General features: G+C 46.9%; 1 protein-coding gene across 1 annotated transcript in view; it reads right to left on the bottom strand.

Moving 5' to 3' along the window:
- Positions 1-4,921: 4,921 nt before the first annotated feature.
- LOC125447736 (EH domain-containing protein 2-like) overlaps positions 4,922-22,457 on the bottom strand; it is a 34,982-nt gene continuing 17,446 nt past the window's right edge. The window contains exons 4-5 of the mRNA XM_059641003.1: positions 10,844-11,008; positions 4,922-8,437 (exon numbers count right to left, since the gene is read on the bottom strand). Of these exons, the coding sequence (XP_059496986.1) occupies positions 7,898-8,437; positions 10,844-11,008 (705 nt within the window). The 3' untranslated portion in view covers positions 4,922-7,897. The remainder of the gene's footprint in view (positions 8,438-10,843; positions 11,009-22,457) is intronic.

Here is a 22,457-nt window from a genome sequence, read left to right on the forward strand (position 1 = left end):
ATCGGTGTGTTACAGTGAGGGGTGGGGGGTATATCGGTGTGTTACAGTGAGGGGTGCGTGGTGTATCGGTGTGTTACAGTGAGGGGTGCGGGGTGTATCGGTGTGTAATAGTGAGGGGTGTGGGGTGTATCGGTGTGTAATAGTGAGGGGTGTGGGGTATATCGGTGTGTAATAGTGAGGGGTGTGGGGTGTATCGGTGTGTTACAGTGAGGGGTGTGGGGTGTATCGGTGTGTAATAGTGAGGGGTGTGGGGTGTATCGGTGTGTTACAGTGAGGGGTGCGGGGTGTATCGGTGTGTTACAGTGAGGGGTGCGGGGTGTATCGGTGTGTAATAGTGAGGGGTGTGGGGTGTATCGGTGTGTTACAGTGAGGGGTGTGGGGTGTATCGGTGTGTTACAGTGAGGGGTGTGGGGTATATCGGTGTGTTACAGTGAGGGGTGCGGGGTGTATCGGTATGTTACAGTGAGGGGTGCGGGGTGTATCGGTGTGTTTTGATGAGGAGTGTAGAGCATATCTGAGTGTATTTCCTGTGCAGCAGAAAATCAGGTCACAAACCAGCTGCTGTTGCTCACTGTCTCCCATTCCTTTCTGCTCTCTGGAGAATGGATTTCCCGAGATTGAGCCTTGCCCTGTGTCTTTGAATGATTTGTTTTTTGTGTTCAATAGAGGGCAGCAGCAGCTCTGGCCTGCAAGAGCAAACATTGCTGTTTATTGCTGAAGCATGTTCACCAACTACCTGTTTGTGATTAGAACAGGGAGCCGAGCCTCAGAGGTATGGCTAGTGTTGGAGGTGATTTTCAAACTGAGCTCTGTCCTGCCACAGCTGAAGAGTTATGGATCCTGGCAGAGCTTATGCTGCATTTTAGCCACGGTGAGTCAGTCTATGAGTCAGATTATCCGTTTGTCTGTTCCAAATTCCTGTCAAATCCAATCTCAGGAACATTATTAGGAAAATGTGTGCAATGGGAGGTACTGGATAAAGCCATTCTCTATTTTATTTTGTCCGAATTCTCGGAGTTAGAACTAAACTCAACTCTTCTCTCAACTCTTAACCCCTTCCTGTCTCTCATGTGTGATTTTTATGTCTAATTTTTTATATAGTTAATTTCTTAAGCGTTTCTGTAGTGCTTCCCTCCTCATTAACCACTGTTCCCACCCTCGTTTCTTCCTGTGTTAAATTCAAAACTTTCATATGATTTTGTTTTTGGGTGGCACAGTGGTTAGCACTGCTGTCTCTCAGTGCCGGGGACCCAGGTTCCATTCCACCCGGGGCAGTCTTTATGGAGTTTGCACATTCTTCCCGTGTCTGTGCAGGTTTCCTCCGGATGCTCCGGTTTCCTCCCACTGTCCAAATATGCGTAGGTTAGGGTGGATTTGTTGTGCTAATTGCCCGTAGTGTTCAGGGATGTGCAGGTTAGAAGTTACAGGGAGGGTAAGGGGGCGGTGTGTCTGGGTGGGATGCTGTTCAGAGTGTCATGCAGAATCAATGGGCTGAATGGCCTACTTCCAGAGACGGGATTCGATGATTCTCTCATTTTGGCATCTCCAGCAAATTCAAAGTTACTACCTACTGGCTGGTCAGCTTTTCTCTCTTGAAACTTTTGCCAGTATCTCGGACTGCTTTGCAGAACACCTCCGCTCGGTTCGCAATAAACAACTGCACCTCCTCAACTCCCCCTCCCATTCCTTAGATGATGTCCATCATGGGCCTCCTGCAGTGCCACAATGATGCCACCCGAAGGTTGCAGGAACAGCAACTCATATTCTGCTTGGGAACCCCGCAGCCCAATGGTATCAATGTGGACTTCACCAGCTTCAAAATCTCCCCTTCCCCCACCGCATCCCAAAACCAGCGCAGTTCGTCCCCTCCTCCCACTGCATCACTCAACCAGCCCAGCTCTTCCCCTCCCCCCACTGCATCCCAAAACCAGCCCAGCCTGTCTCTGCCTCCCTAACCTGTTCTTCCTCTCACCCATCCCTTCCTCCCACCCCAAGCCGCACCTCCATTTCCTACCTACTAACCTCATCCCACCTCCTTGACCTGTCCATCTTCCCTGGACTGACCTATCCCCTCCCTACCTCCCCACCTATACTCTCTCCACCTATCTTCTTTTCTCTCCATCTTCAGTCCGCCACCCCGCCCCCTCCCTATTTATCCCAGAACCCTCTCCCCATCCCCCTCTCTGAAGAAGGGTCCAGGCCCGAAACGTCAGCTTTTGTGCTCCCGAGATGCTGCTTGGCCTGCTGTGTTCATCCAGCTTCACACTTGGTTATCTTGGATTCTCCAGCATCTGCAGTTCCCATTATCTCTGACAATCTCCCTCTGTTTCTCCTCTGGCACACTCCATGGAACCTTGGCATTAACATCTGCTGGTTGGATTTTCCTGTATTCAACATTCCCTTTGGTCCTCTGTTGGAATTCTAACCCTGGGTACTCATTGCTGGAGTCTGTACACATGTAAGTGGCGAGTGAGGGCAGTCATATTCTCAACATTTATATCACATACCCATTGTCCAACGTATAGATCATAGCCTGTGACAGAGGAGAATCCAGCACTGAGGGACCTGCAGTCCAATTACAGCGCTATCACTGCTAGTGTCTGAATGTTAGTGATGCCTGATGAATGCAACAGTTGCATAGAACTAAATCTTTTGCTTTCAACAAGCTCACCAGCAATAATTCATGAAACAAGAGTGCATCAGAGGTCAGTCTTCCAGCTTCCTGCTTGTCAGACAATAGACTTTCCTTAAGATGATGCAGGCAGCCTGGTCTTAAACTCCAGAATGATGACAACGAGGGATAGAGTTTAAAAATGCTTAAAGTTCAATCCACACCGATCAGTGATGATGTCAGGAAGCATTTCCCTACACAAAGAAGAGTAGAAATCTGCAAAACTCTCTCCACACCCCCAGAAATAAGCTGTTGCGACCGGAGGTCAACTGAAAGTGTCAAAGCTAAGACAGATCAAAATAAATTGTTTGAAAATGATTATGTAACCAAGTCAGAAGGTGGACTTCAACCATGATTTAATTGAGTGACAGAACTGACTTAAGGCGTAGAAAGGCTTCCCCTGTTGCAGTGGTCTGAAATGATGTGATTACCGAGTGACTAACGAATGAAATAATTCTAATCTGTGGGATAAATTAAAGGGATTGGTGTCTTTGTGGAATTCGGTAATGAACACTCAGTATCCCAGAGTCTGTGGAATGTGTTGTTCAAGCAGTTTCTCTGTTAGGACCTGTTCCAACACCGCTCCTGTCTGTAATGAGAACACCCCTTTAAAAGCAGAACCCTTATCACCGGAATGAAACACATGTTGTGATTAGAAAGGAATGTGTGGAATAATGGCAGGAAGCTGGACGGACACATTAACTCACTCACTTTCTGATTTAATCTGCAGCTGCCTGGTTCTGAACTGAAAGCCCATCAAAGGCCACCCCAGCCAATCCTTCGAACTGACATTAATAAAGATTCACTCAAAAAGCTTAACATTTCTTGCACTTTTCACAATCTCCATGTCCCAGCGCACTTAATATGCTGTGTATTGTATACGCTGAAGTGCAGTGATTTCTTGGGGATGCAGCTGTCAATTGCACACAGCAAGGTCCCACAGATAGCAATGTGATAGATGACCAGGCCATCTTACTTAAGTCATATTGAGGAATTCATATTGTCTTCATACTCTCTTTTCCACTTTGAATATTAGAACTTCTGGCAGTGTCCTTGTCACTGAGCTGAGACACTCAGCTTTGATCTATTTTAACGTTCTTGTCTCCAGAGTGGGTTTTAAATGCACAACCTTCTGACTCCACAGCGAGAGTGTCATTGAAACGCAGCTACTTCAGAACGTAGGGCTCAGGGAGCCGAATGCACAGTGAAGTGTTCTTACATTCAGGGATGTGTAAAAATTGGAATTATTATTGGATAATTCTCAGCACTGTCGACCATTGGATGTCACCAGACATTTGATCTTCTGGAAATAGTGCCGTGGAACTGCCCACTTGAGTGTGAGTTTAATGTCTCTTCCAAAATATCATACCAGTCAACAGAACACAGAACCTGACAGATCCAGCAAGTGCTAATCGCCAGCCTCCACCTCGGTGAGCCTCCCATTTCAGGTATCTTTCAGCCCCCAACATCCCAGGGTTAAGGAAGAGGGAAGTTCACCGGTGTTCCTGCTCCTTACAGCAATGCAGTGAAAGATTGGGATGCCATCACAGTCGAACATCCCTGATTGTTTTAAAGTCTCATGCTTAGATGTGATGCTGCCAACACTCCAGGACATTGCTGCTCAACACCTTTAGGAGAGAAACACAGATGAGACAAAAGGGGAATGTTTTCAGATGAGAACAAGCAAATTATTGTGACACAGACTTGGTTGATTTACGGTGTACTTTAATTATGAATCAATTATACACAACAACTCATTTGTTGTAATGAAATGAGACACAGATCAGACGGGGAAAATAGTGAGTAAAACCACAAAAAGCAATGATAGCTACAGTGTATCTGTCTACAGTGAGTGAAACATAAACCATGATATTGTTGAGAATATATTTTAATAAACATAATATACGGAAAGTTTAAACTTTTGACTCACAACAGATTGCATAGATAGTCTTCCTGCAAGAGTTAATTACAATTACTTCAAACTACACTTTAAATCAAAGAAAGGTGTAAAATTGATTCCGGCATCATTTACAGTCACAGGGATGGTCGAAGTAAATCGTACAGATGAATTTAAGCTGGACAAACAAACGAGGGAGAAAGGAGTGAAACTGTATCAGAGATAATGGGAACTGCAGATGCTGGAGAATCCAAGGTAACAAAGTGTAGAGCTGGATGAACACAGCAGGCCAAGCAGCATCTTTGATGCTGTTTGCCCTGCTGTGTTCATCCAGCTCTACACTTTGTTATCAGGGAGAAAGGAATAGTCGGTTTTGACAGTTTTAGATGAGAAAAGCTAGGTGAAAGCTGGCATACAGCATAAGCGTTGGTGTGAACACAGCCAATACTGAAGAACATAGCAGGTCAGACAGCATGGAGACAGCAAGCTAACATTTCAAGTCTAGATAACTCTTCATCAGAGCTGACAAGCACTGGCATGAACTGGTTGGGCTGAATGGCCTGCTCTGATATGTGTAGCCCAAGGAGAGGGTTAAGATATGGTTTATCAGAATGTTGACAGGAATGGAGGATTTGAGTTATCTGGATAGGCTGCGATTTTGTTCACTGGAGCGTAGGACATTGCAGGGTGACCTTATAGAGGTTTATAAAATAATAATCATTGACAGGGTTAATGACTAGGGCCTTTTCTCTAAGGTAGGGAGTTCAAAACTGGGGGGGGGGGCATATTTTTAAGGTGAGAGGAGAAAGTTAAGAAGGACTAGAGGGGCAACATTTTTACACAGAGTGGTCCATGTGTGCAGTGAATTTCCACAGGAAGTGGTGGTTACAACATTTAAAAGACATTTGGATAAGTACATGAATAGGAATGGTTTGGAGGGATATGGGCAAGGAGCAGGTAGATGGGACTAGCTTAGTTTGGGAATGTGGACTGGTTGGGCCAAAGGGTCTGTTTCCATGCTGTGTGACTTGAGGATTTTATGTAAGCTGATGAACACATTAAGAATATCTGAGCCTCCAGTAATTGAAGATTAATCTCCAAAACAAAAACAGCTTTTTAAAAAAAATTCTTTAAACACTGTTCATCATGATGATAAAGGTCTGAGAACAACATCCCAAAGAGTCAATATTCCTTCAGACAGCTTGAAAGGATTCCTATTCCCAAGACAATATTCCATTCTGTATGAGTCAGAAAAACAATTATTTTTCTCTTCTCCTCAGTACAACCAGATTAATAATTTATCTTTAGAGCTCTTCAGCAATCTCCCCTCTAAGCTGTGTGATCACACAGAAACCCAGAATACAGGCTGTTCTCGTGTACACAGCCATGCAAACAAAATTAAGGGCCGTGCGCATAAGTCCTCCAGGAAACTCCAAAACTAAAATTCAAGAGTATCTCAGTCTTCACCCGAAATGTTTTCAGACAATCTGATCATTACAGGTCTTTTCTCCAGGGTACAGGAGTCCAAAATTTGGTTTAAGGTGAGAGGGGAAAGCCTTCACAGGGACCTGACGGGTAACTTTTTCACACAGAGGGTGGTACGTGTATGGAACGAGCTGTCAGAGGAAGTGGTGGAGGCTGGTACAGTTACAACATTTAAAAGGCAACTGGATGGGGACATGAGGAATAGGAAGGGTTCAGAGGGAAATAGGACTGGATTAATTTAGGATATCTGGTCGGCGTTGATGAGTTGAAGCAAAGGGTCTGTTTCCATGCTGCACTGCTCTATTATTATTGTTCCATGTAATACTTTGATATCACGAGGGAAACAGTTTGTGAAGGTTTTGGCCAAATAAGTCCATTTCTGGCAGGCAAGGGACTGAAAAAGGGTGAGACAGCAGGATCCCGAAGATTGAATCAATCAAACAAGGGGATAGGTTCATTTGGGCCTGACAGAATTTACATTCCAACAGAGTGTTTAATTCTTAACTCTCTGGTCTGTTATAGGTCTTGATTCAACCTTCAGTGCCCTCTCAGTTGAACTGTTTTCTTTGAATTAGTTTTACTTATTAATCATAAAATTAATGGAGGTGAGGGACTATTAGCCAACAGCAAACAAGATAAAGGTGAAATACGCAGTGAACAGATATTCTTGGATGGTCAGTTTGTTCAAGGGTAAGCTGCAGATGCCACTTCTACCAGCCCATGTGAGGGGAAGGTTTTATGAATTTGCTCTTTGGTAGTTCAAGGATAAACAGTCAGAAGTCCTGCACAAGTTGCTACACATTGGCATTTAAGATGAACCCTGTATCCAAAGCACCAGAGCCAGTGTTAACTCATAATATCGATACAAATGTGTATAAGCACTTTTAAACGTATGATATTTCCATAGCACTTTACAAACATCAACATATCCTGCATCTTCCATTTCAGGGAGACATTCTAAGTTGGTAAATGTGTGTTTCTTCGTGATAGGGGGCTGAGATTACTCCACACTAAAGAAGTCATGCTCCTGAGCTATGCAAAGGGGTTAGCACACTCAAGTATTCAAGTGAGAGGAATGAACACATTGTTAAATAACTAATCTTGGTTTTCATAGCAAATCATGGTCCTGGAACAATGCCACAGCCACAGGAACAAGGAGCTAGAGTGATTCCTCTTTGAAATGGTCTTTGATTGGGTTGAGGAGCTAAATTACTTGGAGCCTACTAGATATTGTGATGGGTGAATACATTTAGCCTGCTGTTGTTCTTTGCTGAGGATAGATGTGAGGCATCACAGACTGCATATGCACGGTAAAATAGGTGTTAAAGTGCTTTCTGAATAACTACTGCAAACTCTGAGGCAATTGGACAAGCAAGACAGATGTTGTTTGGTGCTACAGAAGCCAGACGCAATAGCTGTTACATGAGAAGCAGCCAGAACAATGTGCAAGTGACAATTATATAGTGATGAAAGGTCAGTTTCAGCCCCTGAAATACTGTGCTTCAACCATAATATATTATAACCCAGTTGGTAAAGCCTTTTAAACAACAAGAGTCCAACTTTACAAAAGACACTATTTGAGTCTATGGCCCTGGAGACAGTTGGGATTAGCGCCACTGCATAATTCAAGACGGGATGAATTCACTGATGGGCCAAATGACATAATTTACCCTACTGGTTTGGTTTAACAGTAGCTAAAGAATCCAACCCTCCCCATCCTCATTTCCATTCAGCCCAACAGCTCCTCCTGTCTCCAGAACATAGTCTGCTGCAATCAATGGGATTATCAAACTCCAAACCGAATCAATTGGCCCCAAGAATGAATGGCCTTTCCTCTTTGCCTGTTACTCAGCAGATCCCACCTGCCTCCTCTTTGACGGAGGGACAAGGTAACCAGGTAACACGGTGGGAAGCCCATGGCCATCCAGCTTCACCTCAATGAGATGATTGGCCAAGGCAAATTCTTCATCATCCAGCATTCCATCCTTATCGACATCGGAAAGTTTCCAGATCCTCCCAAGTACAGAGTTTGGCAGCTTGGTTGTGATCATCCAATTCTTCGCCTTTACCCCATTGATCTTACCATCCATTGGTGATAGATTGTAGAAAATTTCATCATATTTTGGCTTGTCCTTCGTGACAACCCATTCGTCATCGTCATCTGCTGCTTCACAGGTTCCATCCACAATGCCTTCGACAAATGGCCCATTGGAGGTCCCATCGAATGCACCACCATGGACCAATTGTTCTGGCATCTCCATCTCCTCTTGTCTCACCAAAGGCATCAGCTTAGCGACATCATAGGTGAGCATATGATCCAGCTCATCCATCATCTTGGGCTTGAGGGAAGGGAATTTTGAGAAGTCATGGACCCGGAGCTGCTCCTGAAGAAGAGATACATTCATTAGTGTTGGTGTCAGTCTCACTCATTCATATCACCCGTACCCCAACCCAACAGAGGCAGACTTACATCCTCCTATCATCCTGAGTCAGCTCATCCACTCACCAGAAATCCACATTCATCTCTTGCTTGTCTCAAGACATTGCTAATATGAGCAGGCTATTGGCTCTTCAAGCCCACTCCAACATGCAAAGTGATCATGTGTGATCATTAAGATCAGTACCCTGTTCCCAATTTCTCCTAGATCTTTTGATCCTTTCAGCCCAAAGAATATCCGTATCCTATTTGAGACTGGGGGTAGTGTTTAGAGGAAACTGACAGGAGACAAAGAGCCGGAAGAATGACAATAAATGATCATGTGTTCAGAAGAGATTTACCAGGATGTTGCCAGGACTGGAGGGTTTGAGTTATGGGGAGAGGATGGTTAGGCTGAGGGGTGACCTTATAGAGGTGTATATGAGGTGAATGGTAGGTGTCATTTCAGTAGCTGGGGGGCATTTTATTCAAGGTGAGAGGAGAGAGATTTTAAAAAGATATGAGGTGCAAGTTTTACACAGAGGGTGTGTCGTGTGTGGAATGAACTGCCAGAGGAAGTGATGGATGTGGGTACAGTTACAACATTTAAAAGACGTTCAGATAAGTACCACAAATAAGAAATGTTTAGAGGGACGTGGGCCAGGAGCAGGCAGGTGGGACTAGTTTAGTTTGGGATTATGGTTGGCATGGACTGGATGGGCCGAAGGGTCTGTTTCCATGCTGTATGACTCTATGGCTCTATCAATGGATTTTTTTCCAAGTAACAGGCAGTGACTAATGAGGTCCCACAGGGATCAGTGCATGGACCCCAGCTATTCATTACCTATAGTAATAATTTAGATGAGGGGACTAAATGTAATGTCTCCAACTTTGCAGGTTACACAAAGCTGGGCGGGGGATGGGAGGGGAGGGTGAGCTGTGAGGAGACTGCACAGAGGCTCTAGTGTGATTTGGACAAGCTGAGTGATACATGGAGGATGCAGTACAATGTGGATAAATGTAAGGTTATCCACTTTGGCAATAAAAACAGGAAGGCAGACTATCTGAATATTGATAGATTGGGAACAGGGGAGGTGCAACGTGACTTGGGTGTCCATGTATGCCAGTCACTGAGGGTAAGCACTGAAGGTACAGCAGGCAGCGAGGAAGGGAAATGGTATGTTGGCCTTCATTGTGAGCGGTTTCGAGTACAGGAACAGGGACGTGTTGCTGCAGTTATACAGGGTCTTGGTGAGACCACACCTGGAATATTGTGTGCAGTTTTGGTCTCCTTATCTGCAGAAGGATGCACTGGCTATGGAGGGAGTGTAGCAAAGATTTACCAGGCTGGTTCATGGGCTGGCAGGACTGAAGTATGAAGACAGACTGGAGCAGTCAGGACTATAATCACTGGAGTTCACAAGAATGAGGGTTGATCTCGTTGAAGCTTACAAAATTTTAACAGGATTATGATTCCATGACTCAGTCAATGACTAGGCCAGATAAATGCAAGAAGGATGTTCCCGATGACCAGGGGTCACAGTCTAAAGACACAGGGTGGGCCGTTTGGGACTGAGATGAGGAGAAATGTCTTCACCCAGAGCATGAGGAGCCTGTGGAATTCTCTACCACAGAAAGTGGTTGAGGCCAAAAAATTGAATGCTTTCAAGAAGGAGTTACATGTATTCTTAGGGCTAAAGGGATCAAAAGGGTGTGGGGAGAAAGCGGGAACAGGGGGCTTAGTTGCATGATCAGCCATGATTATTTTAAATAAGGAACAGGCTCAAAGGCTACTCCTGAGTCTATTTCTTACGTTCCTTCACGGTCATTGAGCCAAAATCCTGCAAGTCTCTTCCTAACAGTGTTACGATAGCAACTAAACTCAAGGACTGCAATGGTTCTAGAAGGCAGCTCGCTACCAATTTCTCCGGGGCAACTAGGGATGGGTAATTAATGCTGGCCAGCAGCAATGTCCACATGCTGGGAACACATTTTTAATGAAGAGATGGCTGGCTGACTTGGGCAAGGAGATACTTGAAGGAGCTGCCTGTGATTATTAAAATATTCCCACAGAATATAGTCAGGCAGTTAGAACAGAATCATTATTCCCCACGCAAAGTCCTGCAGGTACTGGGGAATCTGAAATAAAAGCAAAACAAAATAGGAAAGCTACGTGTGCAGGGTAACAGAGTGAACTGTTCCTGACAACAATAGCTTTGATGGTGGGTTAGAGTTAGAACAGACGCCTTGTCATGAGAGAGGGAGTTTCAGATTAACTGTAGAATATAGACATGAGGGGACAAAGGAAGACAGAGATTACTTGCACAAACATCGTCCATGCCTCTCACTGTATGTAGAGTGAGATGGGACTGACCTGCATCCTCTCAAAGTCTGGAAAATCTCCTGCCGAGATATGGTGCTCCAGCTGGATGTTTCTGAAGATTTCTGGCAGATTGGAGATCAGCTGCTTCTTTTTATTCTCCTTCCTGAGGACACCTCGCATTTCTTTCTTCAGGTAGCTCATGATATAGGCATGGACCTGCAGCAGGAGACAGGAGAATCACATTAAAATATCTGCTGACCATCAGCTCCAACTACACAAGAATCCAGGATGACAGTCAGACAGCGTCTGGGTAAACGATCCAATCAGATCTACCCTTGGAATTCTGTCGTAGACAGCTCCAGTGTTGAATTCAGCCAGTCAGAAAGCTGATCTCCAGTATTACATTGAGCCAATCAGACAGTGTGATCCCCAGCATTAAATCAAGCCAATCAGTTTGCAGGATCTTCAGTATTGTATTCAGCCATTCAGACAGTGTGATCCCCTGTGTTAAATCTAGCCAATCAGATAGCAGGATCATCAATGTGGAATTCAGCCCAATTGGGCCATGAGATGACTGGTGTGAAATTGAGCTAGTGAAGAGAGGAATCCAGCAGCGTGGAACTGACCAAGATAGAGAGGATCTGGTACGTCTGTGGATCTCCGTGCCATTGGTAAAGTCTTAAATCAACTCCCACTTGGAGTTGGGATGGGGAGAATGAATAAACAGCTACCTTTGCAGCTGAAGAAATGGTTTGTTTCTGATTCCAGGAAAATGTCCCTGGGCTGCTCCAATTCACAAAGTACATGTGATCCAGCTGCTGGGGAATAGGCAGCCAGATCTTTAATAGCCCTGGGCAATGGCTCATCAACCAGATATCTCCCTGGATCTTGGCTTCACCTCGAGAATTTGAGTCCAAATTACAGATTGGATATGAACTTGAGGGAGAGCAGAGACACAGGATCAGAAACACACTCTGGCTGATCTCTATCTCCAGTCCAATTGGCCAGATATTGTTCCAAACTGACCGACCTCATTCAGCATTCCCAGTTTCCATCAGCCCAACCCCGGATGCCTCCGATTACTGGATCCTAAATTGTCAAATTCCTTCCCTACTGCTCTCCATCTCTCTATCTTCTGTCAAGACACTCCTTAAAACTTACATCATTGTCCAAACTAAACAGGGAATAATAGGGGCAAGGATAGGTATTTAGCCAATAGAATCTGCTCCATTGTTCAACGTGATCACAACTAATCCTGTATCTCGATGCTACACTCTCACAGTCTCCCTATATCCCTTGTCTCTAGCCTCTAGAAATCTGTCTTTGGTCACTTTGGCTTTCACCGTTGTCTGCGATAGTGAACTCCACACATGTTCACCGTCCTCAGAGTGAAGACATTTATCCTCATCTCAGTCCTAAGTTACCAATCCTGTACCCTTCTGGTTACTTGCCGTGTTATTTCTTTACATAGTCATAGAGTCAGACAGCTTGGAAACTGACCCTTCGGTCCAACCAGTCCATGTCAACCATGATCCCAAACTAAAGTAGTCCCACCTGCCTGTGCTTGACCCATATTCTCCAAACTTTTCTCATTCATGTGCTTATCTGAATGTTGCAACTGTCCCCATATCCATCCCTTTCCTCTAAAAAAAACCACTCTTAAAAAAATTACCCCTCATGTCTTAGAGTCATAGAGTAATGTAGCATGGAAACAGGCCCTTCGGCCCAAACTGGTCCATGCTGACCATGGTGCCCACTCAGCTAGTTCCAATTGCTCACCTTTGGTCCACATCGCTTCACCATGAACCGATCCAAATGGTTTTTAAATGTTGCTGTTGAACCAGCCTCAACGACGTTCTCCAGCAGCCCATTCCATACACACACCGCTGTCTGTGTGAAGTAGTTGCCCCTCAGATCCTCCTTAAATCTTTCCCCGCTCACCTTAAACCTATGCTCTCTAGTTTTCAATTCCCATCCCTGGGAAAAAGACTGTATGAATTCATTCTACCTATGCCCCTCATGATCTTATACACCTCAATAAGGTCACCCCTCACTCCCCTATGTTCCAAGAAAAGAAGTCCTGTCCTAGCCAACCTCTCCCAATAACTGAGGCCTACTCGTCCTGGCAACATCCTTGTAAATCTTTGTATACTTTCCAGTTTACCTATAACAGGGTGGCCAAAACTGTACACAATACTCCATGTGCGGCCTCACCAACGACTTATAGAACTGTAACATAATGTTCCAACTCCTGTACTCAATGCCTCGACCGATGAAGGCCAGCACGCTAAATGCCTTCTTCACCACCCTGTCCACATGTGATGCTGTTTTCATCAAACTATGTACTTGTACTCCTAGGTCCCTCTGTTCCACAACGCTCCTCAGGACCCTACCATTTACTGTACAAGCCCTACCCTGGTTTGACTTTCCAAAAATGCAACACTGCTCACTTACCTGTATTGAATTGCATTTGCCAATCCTCAGCCCACTTCCCCATCTGATCAAGGTCCCTCTGTAATTTTTGATAACCTTCTTCACTATCAACGATGCCTCCTAATTTTGTATCATCTGCAAACTTCCTAATCTTGCCTTGTATGTTCACATTCACACCATTTATGTAAATAACAAATAATAAAATTCCCAGCACTGACCCCTGTGGCACATCACTACTCACAGGCCTCTGTGTCCATTTTAAATCTCTCTCCTCTCGCTTTAAAAGTGTGTCCCCTTGCCTTGAAATCCCCCATCCTAGGGAAAAGACACCTGCCATTCACCTTATCTGTGCCCCGTTACTCTATTTTTTGTCTTGCAACAATCCTGTGCCTGAGGAGGATTGTCCCCAACACAGCCGATGGTGAAATTTGAATTCAATAAAAATCTGGAATTAAAATGGCAAAAACATACCACTGTCAATTGTTGTAAAGAAAGATCCTTTAGTGAAGGGAGTCTGCCATCTTTACCTGGTCTGGCCTACATGTGACTCCGGACCCACAGCAACGTGGTTGATGCTTAACTGCCCTCTGGGCAATTAGGGAGGGGCAATAAATGCTGAGCCCTTAAACTCGTTAAAAATATAAAGAGGATTGGGAACCAAAACAAAGCTGCTGGAAAAGCTCAGCAGGTCTGGCAGCATCTGTGAAGGAGAAAACAGAGTTAACGTTTCGGGTCCGGTGACCCTTCCTCAGAAATGGGATCAGGAGCGAACTCGTGTGGGACAAAAACAGCAGAATGGAGCAGATGTCACGAATGGTCTCTTTCTGTGATGGAAATACTACAGGACTGTAATAAAACCAAAGGTCAGTGATAGCCCAGAGATAACTGGTGAGACGTAGCACCAGCTTCCGGGAGGAGTGTGATAGAGCGAACAAGAGAGTTTAAAATTCCAAATAATATCAATCACAGCAGACAGGCAAAGACCAACGGTCACAGGATATTGGCCATGTGGCATGGCATGTCAGGAGTTTTCTCACAGGCCGGGAGAGATTATAAATCAGGGGCCCAGCAGGACTGCACATCTTTCAGTGCTGCTTTCATCAAAGTGCCCAGTTGTGTAACAAGGGAACACCTAACACCGCCCATTTGTTTTTGAAACAATTCACAATAACTATTAAACAGTTTAACTCTCACAGACCCTTTATCACATCCAGCCAAACAATCCATGATACACAATACTGCACAGCCTGGAGTGATTACAGGCTCTCAAACTATCCCCAGGGCTCTGCTAAAACATATCGCGGCACTGCCTCAGCGCTGATCCTCCGACAGTGCCCACTCCCTCAGCGCTGACCCTCCGACAGTGCCCACTCCCCCAGCACTGACCCTCCGACACTGCCCACTCCCTCAGCACTGACCCTCAGACAGCGCGGCGCTCCCTCAGCACTGACCCTCAGACAGCGTGGCGCTCCCTCAGCGCTGACCCTCAGACAGCGCGGCGCTCCCTCAGCGCTGACCCTCAGACAGCGTGGCGCTCCCTCAGCGCTGACCCTCAGACAGCGCGGCGCTCCCTCAGCGCTGACCCTCAGACAGCGTGGCGCTCCCTCAGCGCTGACCCTCAGACAGCGCGGCGCTCCCTCAGCGCTGACCCTCAGACAGCATGGCGCTCCCTCAGCGCTGACCCTCAGACAGCGCGGCGCTCCCTCAGCGCTGACCCTCAGACAGCATGGCGCTCCCTCAGCGCTGACCCTCAGACAGCGCGGCACTCCCTCAGTGCTGACCCTCAGACAGCACGGCGCTCCCTCAGCACTGACTGTCAGACAGTGCGGCGCTCCCTCAGCAGTGCATTAGAATGCCAGTCTGGACACGGTACTCCTGCAGTGGGTCTTGAACCCATGACTTTGAGAGTGCGAAGTGAGCAAGACACCCCCTGACTCAGAACGGCCAAATGTCCCATCATGCCTGACTTGCAGCTCCATGAAGACCAGATTTCTGTTTGCAAAGCCTTAGCCTGTTTGCCATTAGTTACTAAACTTTAGTTAACACAGATCCTCTTGGAGAGAAGTCCAAACATGCCTTAGATTATATTTTTGGCACGTTAACAAAAATGTGGGAGTTCTGAGAAGCTGCTCCTTATGGTTGGATCCAAACAGTGGCAATGGACAAGGAAGAGATGGGAACTGCTCAGTTTGAATCATAGAATCCCTACAGAATGGTAGCAGGCCATTTGGCCCATCAAGTCCACTCTGATCCTCCAAAGAGCATGCCATCCAGACCCACCCACCTTCCCTATCCATGTAACCTTGCATTTCCCATGGCTAACCCACCTCACACCCCTGGACTCTGGGGGACAATTTAGCATGACCAATACACCTTAATCTGCACACCTTTGGACTGTGGGAGGAAACCGGAGCACCCGGAGGAAACCCCGCAGATACGGGGAGAAAGTGCAAACTCCACACAGATAGCCGTCCGAGGGTGGAATCGAACCTGGGTCCCTGGCCCTGTGAGGCAGCAGTGCTAACCATTGAATCACTTTAATGCCACACATTTCAGTTTCCACTGGGCATCTGTGAACTAGCTAGGTTTTTACAACAACAGTTGCATTGTCAATATTAGGCCAGCTCTTTATTGCAGAGTATTTTTTTACATTCATATTTCACCATGTGTCCTGGTATCTAATCCCATGTTTCCCCTCGACATTCTGGATTAGGACTTTGGTATCATTCCCACAAACTGCCTCAAAGTGATAAAATGTGAGGCTGGATGAACACAGCAGGCCAAGCAGCATCTCAGGAGCACAAAAGCTGACGTTTCGGGCCTAGACCCTTCATCAGAGAGGTTTTGTGCTCCTGAGATGCTGCTTGGCCTGCTGTATTCATCCAGCCTCACATTTTATTATCTTGGAATTCTCCAGCATCTGCAGTTCCCATTATCTCTGCCTCAAAGTGATATGGCCCAAGGAATAAACATTTATCTTAAAAAAGAATATTAACTAAATAAAACAACCCAAGGTGCTGTACAAGTATTATTAGACAGAACTCAACACTGAGCCACATTAAGAGGGAATTAGGAAAGGTGGTATAAAGGTGCATCATGGGTGTCAGTTTTTAGGAGTCTGCTAAAAGAGAAGAGAGATTTGGAGAAGCTCAGGGAGGGAATTCCAGAGCTCGGGGCCTAGGCAGCCAGCGATGGAATGCTGAGAACTGGGGACGAGCAAGGGCCCAGAATTGGGGGAGAGGGAGATCTCATGCCTTTGTGGGGTTTGAGGAGGTGACAGAGATAGGGAGGGCATGGAGGGGCTGGAGGGGGTTACAAAGATAGGGATGGGGTGGAGGTTCTGGAGGGGCGTGACAGAGATAGGGAGAGGGGGTAGGTTCTGGAAGGGGGTGACAGAGATAGGGAGGGGGTGTAGAGGCTGGAGGAGGTTACAGAGATAGGGAGGGGGTGTAGGTGCTGGAGGGGGTTACAGAGATAGGGAGGGGGGAGGGACTGGAGGAGGTTACAGAGATAGGGAGGGGGTGTAGGAGTTTACCGAGGTAGGGAGGGGGTGTAGGGACTGGAGGAGGTGATAGAGATAGGGAGGGGGTGTAGGGGCTGGAGGAGGTGACAGAGATAGGGACGGGATGTAGGGGCTGGAGCAGGTGACAGAGATATGGAGGGGCTGGAAGGGGGTGACAGAGATAGGGAGGGAATGGAGGAGGTGACAGATAGGGAGGGGCTGGAAGGGGGTGACAGAGATAGGGAGGGGGGTAGGGACTGGAGGGGGTTACAGAGATAGGGATGGGGTGTAGGGGCTGGTGGGGGTTACAGAGGTAGGGATGGGGTGTAGGGGCTGGTGGGGGTTACAGAGGTAGGGAGGGGGTGTAGGGGCTGGAGGGGGTTACAGAGGTAGGGAGGGGGTGTAGGGGCTGGAGGGGGTTACAGAGGTAGGGAGGGGGTGTAGGGGCTGGAGGAGGTTACAGAGATAGGGACGGGGTGTAGGGGCTGGAGGAGGTGACAGAGATAGGGAGGGGATGGAGGGGGTTACAGAGATACGGAGGGGGTGGAGGGGTTGGAGGGGGTTACAGAGATAGGGAGGGGGTGTAGGGGCTGGGGGAGGTTACAGAGATAGGGTGGGGGGGTCAGTGCTGAACGGGGGTGACAGAGATAGGGAGGGGGTGTAGGGGTTGGGGGAGGTTACAGAGATAGGGAGGGGCTGGAGGAGGTGACAGAGAGAAGGAGGGGGTCGAGGGGCTGGAGGGGGTGACAGAAATAGGGAGGGAGGGGCTGGAGGGGGTGACAAAGATAGGGAGGGGGTGTAGGGGCTGGAGGGGGTGACAGAGATAGAGAGGGGGTGGAGGGGCTGGAGGAGGTGACAGAGATAGGGAGGGGGTGTAGGGGCTGGAGGAGGTGACAGAGATAGGGAGGGGGTGTAGGGGCTGGAGGAGGTGACACAGTCAGGGAGAGGCACGGCCAATACAGAGATTAGAGGTTTATAAGGCCTGGATTGGGTGACATGAGTATCTAGTGTGGGCCAATTTGATGAGGTACCAGTGGTCCATGGCATGTTGTAATTTGGGAATTAGTCTAACATAGGTGGGATGGACTCAATGGTCTCTGCCTCATCTCATTCTTTCAGTGGAAGCTACAATAAAATCAGTCAAGTCCCTATAGTCTTACCAGGCCATTGGGCTGCTCTCTCATTACAGAGAGATGCCTGGTGGTGATTTAACCTGAGGGTCAGGTGAGGGGACAGGAAGGGAAGCAGAGTCCTTCATGTTAACCTCAGCCAGTGCAGGAAATGAACCCACGCTGTTGGCGTCACTCTGCCTCACCAAACCAACGCCATTCAGCCAACTGAGCTCCAACAAGCCACAATAAAAACCAAGGAGAACACTTGTAGCCCTGAAACCTGGAAGGAGCAAGATGCACTGCCTTTATCACAGGAAACAAATAGAAGAATCTGAATACATTTCAGGACAAATGGGTCTCCCTCATGAGGGGAAGGAAGTTGAGGGTTATAATGGTGGATCTAGATGAGGAAGCTCAGTCAAACAGCAGCTAACTTCCATGCTGTAAATTCGGTGTGAAGTCTTCCCAACAACTGCAAAACTACTGAAAACAACAAATGCTGGAACTGACAGCAGGTTGGCCTGCATCCATGGAGAGAGCGCAGGCTAATTCTTCACCAGAGCTAAACTATTCTTTTATCATAGATTAATTCTTATCGTGTTCCACAAGGAAACAAAACAGTTTGGCCAAACACATCTTCATGATGATTTCCCCTTTCAAAAGATAGAAGTGACTTATTTATTTATTCTGCAATAAACTTTGAGATTCCATTTCATGTCAACTGAAGAGTGTCAGAGATCAGTTCCTAATTCCTCCTTAGAGAAGCCTCAGTAACTATTATGAGTATGTTCAGAGGGCTTGCTGTGGTTTGAAGCTCTTGATCAGTCCTGCAGCTTGTAAATCTCTCCTCGGACCCCAATCCCCTCCATCAGCAACCAGCTCAGTTTGCAGGCAGCTGCTAAACTCTCTCCTCCACTTCTCTGTCACCCGCGGCATATCCCAAGCATGTCTCAGATTTGGATCTGGTTTTCCTGAGTGGAATGACAGCCCTTTCTGTCGCATCTGTCTGGAGCACCTGGTCAGGAAGCAAAGAAGCGTCAAGGGTCTGTGACCTGCCTTTCAGAACTGCAGCCAAGACAGAGAGAGAGAGAGAACTTGGCAAAGCTTTCATCCTGCGGAATGTTCCAGAGGTGAAGGTCAAGAGGCTATCTCCAGATTGTGAGGCTTGTTCACACATCTCACTGATGTTCCATGAGAACAAACCTGCCTGCAGCATTTATCCAGCAGCATCAAATTAAATGATTGCACTCAGGTACCCTGCTGCCTTCAGGACTCAATATCAAGTACCATGGATTTACAGTGAAATAACTCTAAGCAGGCTGATACCCTGTCACATGTTTTGTATTCACGCTCTGGACGAGGGCATCACTAGCCAGGCCAACATTAATCTGTTCTGTGGAAAGGTCACTGTTACATTAACTCTGTATTTTTCCTTCACAGATGCTGCCGGACCTGCTGAGCTTTTCCAACAACTTTTGTTTTTGTTCAATATTTAGGGATAGTCAGCACAGTTTTGTGAAGGGAAGGTCGTTCCTCACAAACCTTACTGATTTCTTTGAGAAGGTGACCAAACAGGTAGATGAGAGTAAACCGGTTGATGTGGTGTATATGGATTTCAGCAAGGCGTTCGATAAGGTTCCCCACAATAGGCTATTGTACAAAATGCGGAGGAATGGGATTGTGGGAGATGGAGCAGTTTGGATCAGAAATTGGCTTGCTGAAAGAAGACAGAGGGTGGTAGTTGATGGGAAATGTTCATCCTGGAGACCTGTTACTAGTGGTGTACTGCAAGGGTCGGTGTTGGGTCCACTGCTGTTTGTCATTTTTATATTTGACCTGGATGAGGGCGTAGAAGGATGGGTTAGTAAATTTGCAGACGACACTAAGGTCGGTGGAGTCATGGATAGTGACGAAGGATGCTGTAGGTTGCAGAGAGACATAGATAAGCTGCAGAGCTGGGCTGAGAGGTGGCAAATGGAGTTTAATGCAGACAAGTGTGAGGTGATGCACTTTGGTAGGAGTAACCAGAAGGCAAAGTACAGGGCTAATGGTAAGATTCTTAGTAGTGTAGATGAGCAGAGAGAGCTCGGTGTCCATGTACACAGATCCTTGAAAGTTGCCACCCAGGTTGACAGGGCTGTTAAGAAGGCATACAGTGTTTTAGCTTTTATTAATAGAGGGATCGAATTCCGGAACCAAGAGGTTATGGTGAAGCTGTACAAAACTCTGGTGCAGCCGCACTTGGAGTATTGTATACAGTTCTGGTCACCGCATTATAAGAAGGATGTGGAAGCTTTGGAAAGGGTGCAGAGGAGATTTACTCGGATGTTGCCTGGTATGGAGGGAAGGTCTTACGAGGAAAGGCTGAGGGACTTGAGGCTGTTTTCATTAGAGAGAAGAAGGTTGAGAGGTGACTTAATTGAAACATATAAAATAATCAAAGGGTTAGATAGGGTGGATAGGGAGAGCCTTTTTCTGAGGATGGTGACGGCGAGCATGAGGGGACATAGCTTTAAATTGAGGTGTGAAAGATATAGGACAGATGTCAGAGGTAGTTTCTTTACTCAGAGAGTAGTAAGGAATGGAATGCTTTGCCTGCAACGGTAGTAGATTCGCCAACTTTAGATACATTTAAGTCGTCATTGGACAAGCATATGGACATACATGGAATAGTGTAGGTTAGATAGGCTTCAGATCGGTATGACAGGTCGGCACAACATTGAGGGCCGAAGGGCCTGGACTGTGCTATAATGCTCTATGTTCTATAATACCACTAGGCCCCCAGTTTCCCCTTAATCACCTCTTCTCTCTCCACCCCATGTTTCCACCATTTAGACCACCTCTTCCTAGCTCTGATCAGATTTGAAACGTTAACTGTTTTCTTTCTCCACAGATGCTGCCAGACCTGTACTCCCTGTTTTTGTTTCACATTCCCAGCGTGTTAAATCATGTAACCAGGGGACATCATGAGTGTTCACCATCAGACAGAGTCAGGCAGAAAGGGCCTCAGAACAGGAGTAGGTCCCTTTGAGTGAGCTTCGACATTCAATAAGATCCCAGCTGTTCTGGTTGTGGTTTCAACTCCATTTTCCTGCTCTCCGTGTAATCCTCGATTCCGTTGTGTATCGACACTGACTCTGTCTGACTCCCTTGTCCATCAGTTCGAACTCTCTGCCTGACTCCACACGTGGGTGTGGACGTTCCCAGTGTTTTGTTAAGGAGTGTTGCACTCTCAGAGCTACCACTTTCCAGCAGAGAGATTAGAGTCATGTCTCACATGTCCGCTCGGGTGAGGTTAAAAGATTCCACGGCCGCTGTGTAAATAGAGGTGGGGGAAGGGGGGTTACCTGATTTGTGAAGCGGAAAGGCACCAATGCGGGTTTGATCCCCGCTCCACAAAGTTCCCACCTTCGTGATGTTACCCTCCTGCCTGAGGTGCGCTGACCCTCGGGTTAAACCCACTGCTGGCTTCCCTCTCTAATGAGGGAGCAGCCCCAGGGGATTACAGCAACTATACTTATGGGAAAGGTAGTGAAGTTCACTGCCAGCAGATTATGTAATCGCCTGTCACCCCGCTGCTTGTGGGATCCTGCTGTGCACAAATCGTGATGCCACGTTTCCTCTGTTACAGCAGGACAGCATTGACTGTAAAGCACTTCAAGGCATCGTCAGGTTTGTAGAGATGCCATTTAGAATCTGTACAGTGGGGAAGCAGGCCATTCAGCCCACACCAACCGTCCAAAGGTCAACCCACCCCCAACCTATAACCCTGCATTTCCCATGACTAACCCACCCAACCTGCACATCCGAGGACACTATGGGGCAATTGAGCATAGCAAATCTACCCGAACCTGCACACCTTTGGACTGTGGTAGGAAACCAGAGCACCAGGAAGATATCCACACAGACACGGGGAGAATGTGCACACTCCACACAGTCGCCCCATGGTGGAATCGAACCCAGGCCCCTGGTACTGTGAGACAGCAATGCTAACCACTGAGCCACCGTGCAACCTTTTCTTGTTTTTGAAGGTGGGAAGGGTCCTGTGAAAGATTATCAGAAACAGGGTCTGCAATGGAGAGCACTTGGAAAATGACAGTGAGTGAGACAGAGAATCAGCTGCAGACATCCTGAATGGCCTAATCCTGCTGATATAACAAGGTGTTATATCCTGTCTCTCTCTATCCCTCCCTGGACTGACCTATCCCCTCCCTACCTCCCCACCTATACTCACCTTTACTGGCTCCATCCCCGCCTCTTTGACCTGTCTGTCTCCTCTCCACCTATCTGCTCCTCTATCCATCTTCCATCCACCTCCTCCCTTCTCCCTATTTATCTCAGAACGCCCTTCCCCCCACCATTTCTACTGAAGGGTCTAGGCCCGAATCGTCAGCCTTCCTGCTCCTCTGATGCTGCTTGACCTGCTGTGTTCATCCAGCTGTACACCGTGTTATCTCGGATTCTCCAGCATCGGCAGTTTGTGCTATCTCAGCCTCGCCCTGCTGCTCGCTTCTGTTTAACTGTGTTTCTATTTTTCCACATTGGGATCATGATTAAAACAGTTACACCCAGAAATATCAGGAAATGAGTGGAAAAGTAAATAAAAGGAAGCTGCATA

The sequence above is a fragment of the Stegostoma tigrinum genome, chromosome 39, assembly GCF_030684315.1.
Source record: "Stegostoma tigrinum isolate sSteTig4 chromosome 39, sSteTig4.hap1, whole genome shotgun sequence".
NCBI lineage: Eukaryota > Metazoa > Chordata > Chondrichthyes > Orectolobiformes > Stegostomatidae > Stegostoma > Stegostoma tigrinum.